The sequence below is a fragment of the Neopelma chrysocephalum genome, unplaced genomic scaffold, assembly GCF_003984885.1.
Source record: "Neopelma chrysocephalum unplaced genomic scaffold, ASM398488v2 Primary Assembly neopelma1_45, whole genome shotgun sequence".
Classification (NCBI taxonomy): Eukaryota; Metazoa; Chordata; class Aves; order Passeriformes; family Pipridae; genus Neopelma; species Neopelma chrysocephalum.
Window position 1 is genome coordinate 2,637,461 of NW_020897704.1, and position 13,702 is coordinate 2,651,162.

The window sequence follows — 13,702 nt, forward strand, 5'->3', positions numbered from 1 at the left end:
TCAAAGTACGAATGCATGTGATTTTACTTCTGCTCATACTATTGTAATTGCATTATTTATTTAATTAGTATTAAAATATAAGCTAACTATAACAAATTCAGTTCCTTAGTGTTCACTAAGTTCACTTCAGCCTGCTGCCCAGTGTAAGTATGAGCCAGATTGCCTGCCAAGAATAGCCTGTCTACTTCAGCCAAGAAGTGGGGCAAATAAGCTCTGCTGGTAAGGATAGGCACTTTTCAGTCTCTAACCTGGCTTGCTTATAAGAACTTTAAATTTTATTATATCACACTGTTGCTGGCAGTGTTGACATACCCTCATTTTAACGACTCTGCGAACAGCAAGAAGCCATCAGCCAAACACACCGTGGCTCTCAAAAACAGCTCCAGAGCTGTGAGCCGCTCATGAATAGCCGTCTCTGTGAAGGCAGCATGATTTATAATCAGTATAGAGAGTCCCTGTGATTAATATTCATGCTACACATCCCAGAATAAATAGGAGATGCCAGTCTGATTCAAAGCCCTCTGAAACTGATGGAAACCCTTCCATTGACTGCCATGGGCTCTGGGTCAAGCCCCAAGCGTCCAAGTGTGTTTACACCTTTTAAAAAAGAAGGAATTCACTCTCCACATGTTTCAGTCCCTCACATTTATTGTCAGCAAACCTCTGGTAAAAAATGCCTTCCTCTGCAATGAGACTCACTGAAGCTAGTAGGAGCTATATATACAGAGACTGAGGACAAAATTCCAATGTAAAACCAATAGCAAACTGGAAAGAAACTTGATTTTGAAACCACACAAGACAAAATGCAATGATAAAATGAATGTTTCTTTGTAAGAAGTATAAAATAACTCAGATTTTGTATACCTGCAGGTTAAAAAAATTTTCAATGAGGCACATTGGACCTTCATAATATAACATTAAAAGAACCCACTCATATAAATCTAATACCATTATAACCATCTTCCTTGAACACTGTAATTATATCCTCCAAGGATAAGTACCCAAATGTTAATTAAATATGGCCATCTACGTTATTTTATGCAAAGATTTTTTTTACTTATTAAAGGAATTTAATACTACTCATAGATGTCTTTGTTAAATGCAGATTGACAAGGAAGTTAAAGAATAAAGCCTCATTTATTTTTATGCTATTTATAAATTTTCTGAAGCCTAAGTCCTCTCACAATAGTGTACAGTAATTGGCTTAAAACTACCTTCAAATACTTTCCACCACATCTTTTACGTGAACCACCTTGCAAAGCCCACAATGTCTACAAATCATTTTACAGTGATTATCCAAAAAAATACTATGGAATTAAATAAAAGGAGATCGATATGGATCCTCCTCCCCAAGCAATGAAATCCTAGCACCATACAAAATATCACGACTTAAAACTGAGTGCTGACTCTCCTTCTCTCTCTTTCCTTTTAATAACCAAACAAATTATTTTCTAAAGCATGACTGTTAATACACAGATTGGTTTTGAGAGTAGTGTTCAACAGTAATATTTTTCCTGCATTTTGTTCAAGAAGAAAAATATAAAGTAAAAAAAAAAGAAAAAGGAAAAAGATACAGAAAATAAAAAGTCCTAAGGTAAATTAACAGTGAGTCCCCACGGAGGCAAAAGTGGACATTTCGCGACGGATGGTACTGAAAGGAGAGAGCTCCAGTTCCGTGGTGTACTCATTGTCATTGTCATCACTTGTCACTGTGGAAGACTTCTGGATGCATTCATCACAGCAGCAACAGCAACACTCCATAAAGGCCCGGCTGAAAGGTTTACAGAGGCAGAAGAGGAGAACTGGGGTAACACAGGACTTAAAGAACAAAAGGAACTGGCTAATGAGATGGAGGAGGTCCATAGTTTGTCGTGAGACCCCTGTGGACATGTAGGCAGTCACAATGTTGCAAATGTTTTCCGGAATGATGCAAAACCCATACAAAATGGTCAGAGCCACCACTGTGCAGTTCATCTGACTTTCCAGCTGAATTTGTCGCTTGTTCCCCCTTGTGCAAGCCTTTTCAGCCCTCCTGATTTTCCTTGCTGTCACCAAGGAGCAGGTAATAGTGAACAGGGTAGGCAAACAAAAATAGCAGCCAAAGTACCACCAGAGTCGTGCCCCATCATAGGTGAGAGCTAACACGTAGATGGTGTCGGGCAGTGCAGTGGATATCTTCACCACGCAGCGCTCACCCGGGGGGCTGCCACTGTACTCGGGGTCCTCCTTGGCCAGCTGGCGCAGCACCACCTCCGGCAGTGCCAGCAGCAGGGCACCTACCCAGATGACAGCCAGCTTGGCTGTCGTCGAGGTGCAGTTTTCAATCATCTCATAATACATCTGCACGTTGGTGGCAGCACGAAACCGGTCAATGCAGAGGGCACACAGTGTGAATGTGGTGACTCCAAGAGAGGCCACCTGAGAAGGAGGAAAGGAAACACAAGTTAATATAGGTGCTGTCGGGGGGGGGGGGGGGGGGGGGGGAAGAAGGAAAAAGGGGAAAAAGGGGGAAATGAGAAAAGACAGCTACAAGGGTACAGTCCATTAATCAGTAGAGAGTGGGAAAACATCATATCCTTCAAAAGTCCCCTGTTTCCCTGTTGATGGCAGTCTTCTTAGAGACAGAAGATGAAGGTCTGAACTCATTCTGGCTGAAGAGGGAATTAATATATTGTACATTGGATGAAGGCTCTTACCATTGAGCTCTTCTCTAGAAGAGGTTTATACTCTTCCATAGAGATAGCTCAATTTGTACTCTGGAACACCAGTCAAGTCTAGCCATTTGACCAGCAAAGGCAAAGGCAAACATAGTTTAGGGGTATCAGTGTAAAAAACAGTTAAGCACCACGGTGCTGAGCACCACCAAAAGAAACATCACAAACAGAACTTAGCTTCCCGTGTTTGCTGAGCTATCATCCAGCATGCGTTCTGAAAGAGTACGTTCTTCTGTTTTTCTGTCTAAGAATATTTGTTCCAGCTTGGTGTCATCCTCTCCTGGAGACCCAAGCAAGCACCTGTGCAACTCTGAGTGGAAAATAAAATAGAAGAACTGAGCAAAACTTAAAACTAAACCCTTTCCTTCCCCACTTTTTTCTAAGGGGTGTTTTTCATAAAGATTGGTTCTACCACAGGGGTTGGAATCTTAAATCAAAAGGGGAGATAGGAGCATCTTCCTTCATCAGAAGGAAGAACTTACCAACACAAGTTATCAACCATGCAGGGGATCATAACATTGAAACCTTTCACATCTACAAAACTCAGAAACCCTGGGGATTGGATTAGGCACCTACTGAATTGAGCAGGGTCCAACAAGTATTTTTGTGGACTTAGATTTTAAATGAAATTTTGATGGGATGTAGGCACATAAAGCCACCCCATATTGTCAGTTCAAAGAAACCATACCTGAAATCCTTAGACTTCCCAAGCCTAACTTTGGAACCTTCACTATAATAGTTGAGCTCTAATAATCTATATTCAACATTTTATTTAGAAAAAAAAATCACAGGAAAATCCAGGCTCAATTTCGTAGGAAACATCCTGTGGGAGAGTGTACTGCAGGCCAGGAGAAATGGACAAAGTTTCATTCTTTAAACAATTTAAAGATGGATTGGACAGAGCTCTCAATTATATACTACAAGAAAAAGTACAGAGCAATGCTTATGTTCTCTAGCTTTAATAACAATCATTCTATGTATGAGTAGATATCTTGTACTGTCATGCAATCATTTCCTATAATTTTTTCCTGTTTATAATTCAATTTTCTAAAAATGAAATTTGCAAGATGACTATATACATTTTGGCCCAATTCTATTAACAATAAATTCAACTTCAGTTCAAATTCAAAGCAGAATGCCCATTAACTTCAATTGGAGAAAGATTAAGTGCCCTGTTGCATTTTAATTCACTTATTTTCTTGGGTTTGCATGCTTGTGTTATGCTGCAAATGTGTTGATGCAGAAGAAACTGTTAACTAACATTCCTAATAAATGTAAAAAATGTTTACTTTTATCACGTATAAACCATGTGTCTGTGCAATTAACTGGGAAATCTAAGGTAATACTGGGCAGTTCACTATAATTTTGTTTATCAAAATTTGATGTGTAATGATATATTTCAATTTCATACAGGCAGACATAAAAAATCACTTTCTGATTTCCACCATAATATTGAAATATTACTGTTTATGCATCTCTTGTAAAACGTTCTGCAAAGATAGATAGCACAATTATGCACATTTATATAAATGTATCATTAATTTTGGCCTTCCATATTTAATGGCCATATCAGATTGCTAAAATTGAATATCAATGGAAAATATTAGGCACTTGGGATTAGAACTGTCAGACATCGGCTTGGTTGGAGAATTCTTTGAAGCAGCTTCCTAAAAGATTGAACAAGTAAGATGCAATCTCTTACTAATTAACTTGCAGGAATATTTAATGATGACAAGGCAGTACTGTAAACATTTTTAATAGGCAAACATATTGATTTAGGAAGTTAAACTGTCAGACAAGATTCAAAGAAAGCTTGGTAAATACAGCAAAAATAAAAAACAAAGAAAAATTACAGTTATAGGGAAATCTTAATGAACAGTGATAAACTTAGCTAATGAAATATGATTTTCCTGTATCTCAGCTGAGAGTGACATTTGTAAATTCAAGATTAGTGACTTTGTTTCCAAAATATTCAAATGTGTGAGCAGTATTCAAACTTCCTAGTGACAGCAAAACCTTTAGCCTGAACATGCAAGATGAATAACAAAAGTGTCAGGACAGCTTGCTACAATTACAGGAGACAGGAAAATAACTGAAATTCAGAAATAAATAGGGATCGAAATAAAAATCAGCAGAACAGAAGAAAGCCTGAGTTTTTGTAAATTAACATTTTCCCTCTCAGCTCTTACGTGAGCCTCTTCCCTGCCCCCAACACACTTCTCTTGCTTTAGCATTTCATTGCAAACAGACTGTTACACAGCAGCTAAGACATTAAAACTCTACAGCTGTTAGGGCTGGACTAATGAAAGAAGACGTGCCTACCGTGAACAAACATAACCTACGGGGCTCCTGTCACATTAATTGACCAGCAACTTGGAGGTTTAAGACAGTGAAATAGAGCAAGAGGAAACAACTAAGAATACTGGAAGATGGCTTTGAAAACTCTCCCATGAATTTACTGATGAAATGAGCTAAACAAAGCCAGTGTTTCTCTGGAAAAGGCAATGGTTTCCTATTTTCTATAGATCAGTGGAGTTAGTGATGCAATGGAAAAGCTTGCAAAAACCATACAGTCACACAAGCAGATGAACACAGATTCACTCCAGCTAACTTGTTTAAATGCAGTACAGCAATTTAAGGGTTAGATTACTTACCCCACAATGCAGATTATAAGTAATAGCCAGCAAAATCAATGGGGGCTGCTCAAAATCTATGTGGGTGAGAACTGAACATGCATTCTGCATGTTCACACAATTTCAGTTTAGGGTTATTTCTTCATACCAGTCATACTAATAATTAGAGTTAAGCTGAAAGTGTGGAAGAAGTCAGAGAAGTTTCCTTTTTAATATGTTACATGGCCTTGAAATAACCACAGAATGAAGATAATTCATTTGACAGGGAGTAGGTAAAGCACAAATTAACAAGTCGTAAAGTGGTACAAAGCTGCATGGAGTTTAATGGTGCTCTTCTTGTTGTAACAGCTGAGTGTCTGATGTGCTGTTGCAGTCTTAATTCCAACAACATGGCAGGAAATGAGGCAAGGCAAGGGCAACTCAGGCTCAGTAGTTTTTGATCATCACTTAGTTGTCTGATTTATTACCATATGGTCCCTATGAAGATTCTCCTGCAGTCCCTAGACAGTCAGGATGACATCAGTTAACAACTTTCCCCTATTACATGAAATCAGAGAAGTCCCCAAGTTTCCAACTGAAGGACCACCAATCTGCTTTGAGAAGGTGGTGAAGGAATCCCTGCCTTGAGGATATACCCATGCTATTTGGGCAGAGAATCACTATAGAAGGGATTACCAGCTACCGCATACACATACACAGGACAACATTATTGTTACAAGAAGAGTCTCTTGCATTGACAAGGATGTTACTGGGCACTGTGATGCTCATTCCATACACTGCATAAACCTCTGGTCATTAGCTCACCATGCTGTTAGTCAACTGTGTCCAAACTAATTTGGGAAACTGAGCCCAGAGAAAACCACCAGTAAATACTCATGAAATGCTCAGATTAATTGTATCATTTCTCCTGCCCATCCCTCCAACATATTCATTCCCTTTTTACAAACTTTAACAATTATCAAAATGTTTTCAGGCCTTTCCTGGCTTGTCCTACTTCTCCTCACTGTGGTCCCATGGCTCTTGGCCCTAGCCTCTAGGAGCAGTATCTGTGGCTGACCAGTGAAGATGTAGTACAGTGAGGAAGGGCTGTGGAAATAAGACTCAAATCTCTCTCACTAATTTCTGCTTGACCAGATAAAGGTGATGAAAACCAGAAAGGAAATCAGAAAAGGTGACTTGGGTGAAAAGGTCAACAAAGACCAAATTCTGTACGTGAATATAAAACAGAGGTTGCGTCATTCCATTCAGTGAGACAAAAACCAAGAAGTGATATTGCTGCCATCTGCAAATAAATCTATCTTGAGATACAAAAGTTACTTAAGCCAAAGGACAGTGAATGTAACAAAATGGAAATCAACTGGCCATGAGTTACTCAAGGCTGGAAATGAGAGGGACCATTAATCATCTCAGGCATCATCTTCTCAAGCACACCTGATGGAGAAGTGAGGGGAAACAATGCAGACTAAGTTTATATGGAACAAGATAAATTAGAAGTGTTACAAGAAGTGGCTGCTTCTACCAGCTGAAACTGGATTTTCTAAGACAGAATATACTTGATATGGATAAAACAGAGTTTCTTAAATTACAAGGCACTCTTCCTTCCTTTGTTACAAGGCAAGATGGGTATTTGAAACATTTTCCTGTTGTAATGGGAAAGCTGAACTACAGAAAAGGTTGATAACTACTAGCCAGGCCATCTCTGAGCTCTCAGTAACACCCTGTAGACTCTTTATATCCATTCCTATTATATCATATAAACGACTAATTTTTCCCTGAAGCCATTATAGTCCATCATTTTATTATGGCTGTTCTATAGCCACATCAAACTTCATAGCTTTAGAGCATGTTAATGCAACATACCATGGGGGCTCCTCCAAATTTGTCAGTTTTGCCTAAGATAAATAAACAAAGCTAGTACAGATCACAATACTTTTTTTTTTGTGCAACTCTACACTTACAGTAGAGAGTCCAGTAATAAGACTGGACTATTGCAAAATAAGATCATTTTACTGGAAATAATTTTTTAATATTTATCTAAATTTCTGGTTTCTGTTCTTCTAACAAAAAAGTCCCACTCCCTCACAAAAAAAACAAACAAACAAAAAAAAACCCAACAAAAAAAAACCCACAAAAAACCAACAAAACAAAAGCAAGAAAAACAGTCATTACGATGAAAGAACAAAAATAAGTCTCACAGTATTTCTTCCAAGAAGTGGTACTAAACATTAATGGTTTTATGTTTTAAAATAGGGAAGGGTCACTCAGTTAAAACACTACTGTGGTGTGGCAAAAGTAATTCGGTAGCTAAGGAGAACTGGTGCCAGTGTACCCCTCTGACATTAGCACTTATGCATCCTGGATAAAAATCGACATCACTTTAACTATCTAAAAGATAAGATGGTAATTCTGGAAACTACTATCACAGGGATGTTCTACACACATGGAACAATGGGTACAATATTGTAGTTTCCTTTGTGGTACTATCAACATTTGCATCAAGGAGACACAGAGCACACATGCTTTGTGTGATATTTATCCTTTTGTATATCCTAAGACCCAAATCTTAGTTCGTGAAGCCTAGCCATGATAATATCCTAAGAGTAATACTGTTCAGAATTGGAATCCAATTCCATGAGCTGCTCTTGAATTCTGCTGGAAGCAAAAGCCAACCAGACCATCAGGGCACTGGAAATACTCATTATTACACCACAAGCTTATCTGGGGGTTGGAAAAATCACAAAACACAAAAGGATTTAATTTTTGTTCATTTTCCTGTTTGCACTCTACCATGCTACCATATAGGTAAATTTACTTTACTTTTTTTTTTTTTAATACAGAATCAAGTGTCATCTCCACTGAGGATCTAATTCTCATCATGCTACATAAGGGACTCCTGTACTAATTCTTAATATTAACATGAACTACTGCTAAAAATCTGCTTCTTCCTGCTTTGCAGGAAAAAATCCTGTCATATGGAGAAATGACATCCCAATGCTCAGAGCAGTCGCTGGTGCTGGGATAGCAGATGCTGCCTTTTCCTCTCCACACATACGTAACTTAAATATTACTGACCCAATTTTAGACCTACTCTGACACAAATTCATTTCCATGCTGAAATGCCACATGCAAAGTTTAGCCAAAGGCAAATTTTTATGGACAACTTAGAAGACCCTGCAGACAGGGTTTGCAGAGGAAAGAAAGACTAACAGAACAACCAACATGGCAGACACTATCATTGTGCCATTAGTACCTAAAGGGCAGAGATATATTAACACTTCTGCTTTAAATAATTATTTATTGTGTGATAAGTGCTGGAGTTATTCTGCTCAGTAAAAGACACATGTAGCCATTGTCCTAGAAAACTCTCATGAAGAAGCTTTGAAACTGCAAACATCTCTGAGTATCTTTGCCTATGACCCAGAGGACTCACTGGAGGTTCAGGAGCATAGCTCTGACTAGAGTCAAAGAAGAGACACAAAGAAGATGCCGCACATCAAAAGACACAGAAAAGACAGAAAATACACAGCTTTTATATACTCCCATAAAAAACATATTTGCTTCCCCAAAGTGAAACTTAAAATAGGGATCTCTTCTGACAGCTTTGGAACAGGCAGAGAATGGCCACTTTTTCTGTGCTTCTAACATATCTCTGTTAGAGAGAAAGGAGAAAAAGCCTCACCTCAAATTGCCCTGGAGGGTCAGTTCCAGGGAAAGAGAGTAGTTCATATCCCAGGCCAAATCAATCCCTATGCTTTCTACTAAGAATACTAATTATGATAGCTTTCCTGAGCTGGAAGTTACCCACCAGAAACAGGAGTGATGCCACAAATGGATTGCCAAAAGCACATGCAGAGACTGAGCCTCCTTTTTCAGAGGCTTTCCCTGTCAGCCTGCTCCAGTCATGCCCATCTCATATGCATGATATGGTCCATATGAGGACACCACAAACTTTGTCTTTCTCTTCTTTGTGAGGTGTATGAGAAAGGCAGAGGGGCTCATGTTCACCAGAACTGAGCAGAGAGCTGTGTACCATTACTGGCCTAAGCAACTTCTTGGTCTGTGCTGGACTGCATAGGGCAGTAAATCAGCCTCTGCAAGCCCTCACTCTAGACTATTCCCCAGTTCTAAATCTTTACTCCACTATAAGTAGCTGGATTCAATTTGTTGGCATAGAATGGGATGCCTACTTCCAATGACCCCCCCAAACTCATCGAGTTTCCAGTGTAATCTCCAAGAGTGGAATGCACACAAATTAAGCAAGCTTCCAAAAGATACTTTCTAGTCGTAGCTGACATTTGTCATATTGAGCAAGCTGCTCTGGGCCTTAAACAACTTATTTAATCTCTTCATTACCACCTTCCAGAATTAAAATAAAAAAATAGCAATTCTACTTCACAGTACTAACAGCTGTAAAATATTCAGAAGCACAGTACCAGTACAGATTTTGTCTACATCCACTACATACACTTCTTTCTATTAAGGCCTAGAATAAATCTGTAAGTAGGGAACTACATTGCTCAAAATACTGTGTGTGCTTAAACAAAATGAAAAGGGTCCCACATCAGAAGGTATCAGCCAAAGTCATTGTCTTTGTATTGTGATTTACCCCATATCTCCTGATTCTGAGTGATGCTGAGAAAATGATAGGAAAGAAAAAATAAGCACAGTGTGCAGGTAAACACTTCAGACATGCACAAAAACTAAACTTCTGAACCATCTGCAGAAAAGTGGCAAAATTTTAAGAACAGTTCAGCAGACGATTAAAACTGTAGAGGAAAAGCATATCTCTACACATCCTTATGGGCAGAGTACCTGCATTAGTTGTTCTAATACTCTTTTCAGTTCCCTCTGAGTACACTCAAACCTGCAGGTTAGAATGAACAAACTGTGATAAAATATATGGCTGAAATGACTATTTAATGCACTTGTCACAGATCTTTATTCAGTATAGCAAAACTGCACTTTAAATTAAATACTGTGGAGACCTTCCACTGCTGGAAGCTCAACTTTTACCTATACAAATGTACATCAAGATACCATAAAACATTTTCCCCAGACTGTGTGTGCATATGTGTTATCACTGGCAACAGATGCTTTGTTGAAATTCTGCACAGTACCCATTAAACAGCACAAATAAAAACCAATTGGCCTCAAGAGGTTTAAACAAAGAAAACTCAAGGTATCTCACTGGAATCACTTGAAACCTTTGACATAAAACAAAGCATGCCCAAATTATGTTAAAATGCTGTGATCACTGCATCACTTGATCTGGATAATCAGACATCCCCTGTTCCCTAGTTCTGAAAGTACAAGCTGGTATGACAGAGGGCTCAAGCCAATAAGGGTCTTTGATGCTTGAAAGTAAAATATTTCTGGATATACAAATCTGGGTGAGACATATAGCTCACTAAACAGTGGATGAGGTGAACTGATGTGTAACAAAAACAGATGCAAATCACGGAACTAAGAGACACTTAAAAGAACCAAACACTAGGCAAACTTAGAGAAAACACAGACACAGTTTAAAATTCATCCATCTTCAGGAATATGCTTCTATTTGTATTCCACAAAGGTCTGGAAACCTCTCCTGAAGATAGCTGTCTACAGCTTTCCTTTCAAGAAGCTAAGAAGACTTCTCCCATTGTGTGAGAAGGGGATGAGCCTGTCCAGGTGAGTTACAAGGGAAAAGACAGTGTTGTTCAGCAGCCAGATGAGTGTACCGCTGCGAACAATCCAGAGCTAGGAACAGCAGCTGCTCATATACATGGGTGGATTTCATGACATGCTTCCCATCTGCATCGCTCCTGGTGGTGTCAGTGTCATTGTGTAATGCCTGTGAGGTTAGAAAACACTTGGAAAGTGGTGAACCTTTGCTCTAACTGCCTTCTCTGCCTCAGCAGGGTCAAATTCTGATTTACAGGATACTGTCCTTCTTGCCAAGCTCAAGGCAAACCATGAACAGTCATGATCCACTAGTAGTGTTCAGTATCTGCCACTCATTCTACAATTTATAGAGGGGGAAATCCAGCCTTTTACGTACACTTTCTCAGGTGATGAATATACTTTATATACGTATTATATTTAATGACCACTGAATGAAAAATATACAATCCTGGGAGCAACACAGAACCCCAAGGTTGTATCTTTTTATATCTCCACCTTAGATCTACATTAATTATACTTCCTCAGGGACAAGGAAAATGCTTCACTTATAGACACCAGTAATAATTAAGCCTAAGACAGAGACCAAGCTACTGGTCCATCCCAACTGGACTGGTGCCAGTTCATGAATAAGACCTTAACTCTAGACATCTACAGAACTTTTAAGTGAAAAAATAAGGTTATATTGAAGTATAAAGGGGCATAGCAGCAGATGAACATTTTCAGGATTACAGTGTTGAATTTCAGCAACTACAGCTAAACTGGTTTCAGTTTGACAAATCCTTTACTGCCCAAAGCCAGGCACAGCATAAGCAACTAAGTTTGAAGAACAGTGCGGCCATGCAAATAATTTAAATTACTGATCTTTAATTAGAATGGGCATTACAAAGAATTACTTCTATTTTGCATGTGGATGCACCAAAAAATGTTAGGAAGCATGAAATGTGGCTATAGGAAAGCCCTTGAAACACAAACTACTGTATCTACTGTAATTGAAATGGTTACTCTTGAAACACCACTAAGCCAATTCAGAAATTTTAGAAGCTCCTATCAGTTTCTCAATAAACACAAATTTACTGCATCATGTCTTCTTAAATGCAAATCGATTTAAGTGTACTCTGAGTTTTTCAAACTCAGTGGTATACTACCAGCCTAGAACTCATCTAAGCATAGCACAGCTCCACCCTTATATCACCAGTAATAAACTGTATCACATACGAAAGAAGCAATGACAATTTAGTGGCTACACACGTCATCTTTCTAAACACTTTCTTAAAAATATCACTTGAAAGTTAATTCTGTGTTACTGTGTAACAATGTTCTGCTGAAACTGATACTCTGTATTAATAATAGGTTGCATTGTTCATTTTTGGGGGGATGGGGTGTTGACTTCTTGTCTAGGTTTTTGTTTGTTTTTTCTCTAATATCTCATTTTTAGGACAAGAGGATCAACAGTTATTTCATCAGCTTTCAGTTACAGAATAATGTTGAACATAAGGTTTTGGGAATACAGCAGAGCCAGCCAGAACTACAGGGGCTACCATCCTACCAACAAGCCTTAGTGTTCAGTTCCAGTAAATAAAGCAGACAACCTGAGCGCTGCCGGCAGGACTCCGGCCAGCTGTCTGGGAGCTTCTCTGACAGAGCCTTTGAACAACTGCCAAGAAGCTGCAGTTTAAATGGAGCTGAAGTATTTTTTAAAGGGAAAAGAAAAAAAAAAGAAAAAGCCAAATAAATGTGAGATTTGAACGCTGAAATATAAATTAAGAGCCCATACATCCTGCTGATGGTGCTTTTTACAATCACCTTACAAGCTACTTCACTCCCCCCCTCCATCCGCTTTCCTGATTCACTCGACTTTAGGAAAACATCAAAGCAAAAAAGTTGAAATTCCTCCTAATTCTGAGAGGATGCCTTACAGGATCACTGAGAGCAAGGGAAGTTTGGCAGAACTCTCGCGAGTGTCAGGAAGCGCTGGACGCGCTCAGCTTGAGCCACAGAAATCCCGGTGCCGCTAGATCGCGGCGGCCACTGCCGCCTCCGATGACTGCGGGGCTGTGCCGGGGTCCCGCTCCGCCGCAGGAGCGCCCGTGAAACCCAGACCACGCCGCACTGAGACGTCCCTGGGCCGACAGCAATGACCGACAGGTCAGGCTTGCGGCGAGGGAGCAGCGGAGAGAGGAGCTCGAGACTCGCGTTCCCTCGAGCGGGCGAGTGCGGCCAGTCCGCCCGGGGGCTGCGCGAAAACGCCCGGGGCCGCGCATCCCCACCCAGAGCCATTACCTCGATGTACGGGACGATTTTGCAGGAGAAGTCTTCTAGGAGCCACTTCTTGGTGAGCTCCTGGAAGATGACCAGCGGCAAGCAGAAGAAGACGATGAGGAAGTCCCAAAAGGCCAGGTTGGCCAGCAGGGAGTTGGAGATGCTCCGCATGTAGTAGTTGTGGCAGACGATGCACATCACTGCCATGTTGCCCATGATGCCGATGCCGAAGATCACTACGGAGAGGCACATGACGGCGTAGGCGCCGTAGGACTCCTCGGTCAGCGGGTAGAAGGGGTTGCGGAGGCGGGCGCGGCGCCCCGTGGCGTTCCCGCGGCCCCCGGCGCTGCCCTCACCGCCGGCCGAGCCGTTCAGGGGCAGCCAGCGGGGCCCGCCCGCCCCGCCCCTCTCCGCCGCCGCGCTGGCTCCGGG

The 13,702-nt window shown here is 40.4% G+C and overlaps 1 protein-coding gene across 1 annotated transcript in view; it reads right to left on the reverse strand.

Annotated features, from left to right (window-relative positions):
* Window positions 1-628: 628 nt before the first annotated feature.
* Window positions 629-13,702, reverse strand: part of GPR37 (G protein-coupled receptor 37) — a 14,410-nt gene continuing 1,336 nt past the window's right edge. Inside the window, exons 2-3 of the mRNA XM_027679591.1 lie at window positions 13,292-13,691; window positions 629-2,418 (exon numbers count right to left, since the gene is read on the reverse strand). Coding sequence (XP_027535392.1) covers window positions 1,600-2,418; window positions 13,292-13,691 — 1,219 coding nt within the window. The 3' untranslated portion in view covers window positions 629-1,599. The remainder of the gene's footprint in view (window positions 2,419-13,291; window positions 13,692-13,702) is intronic.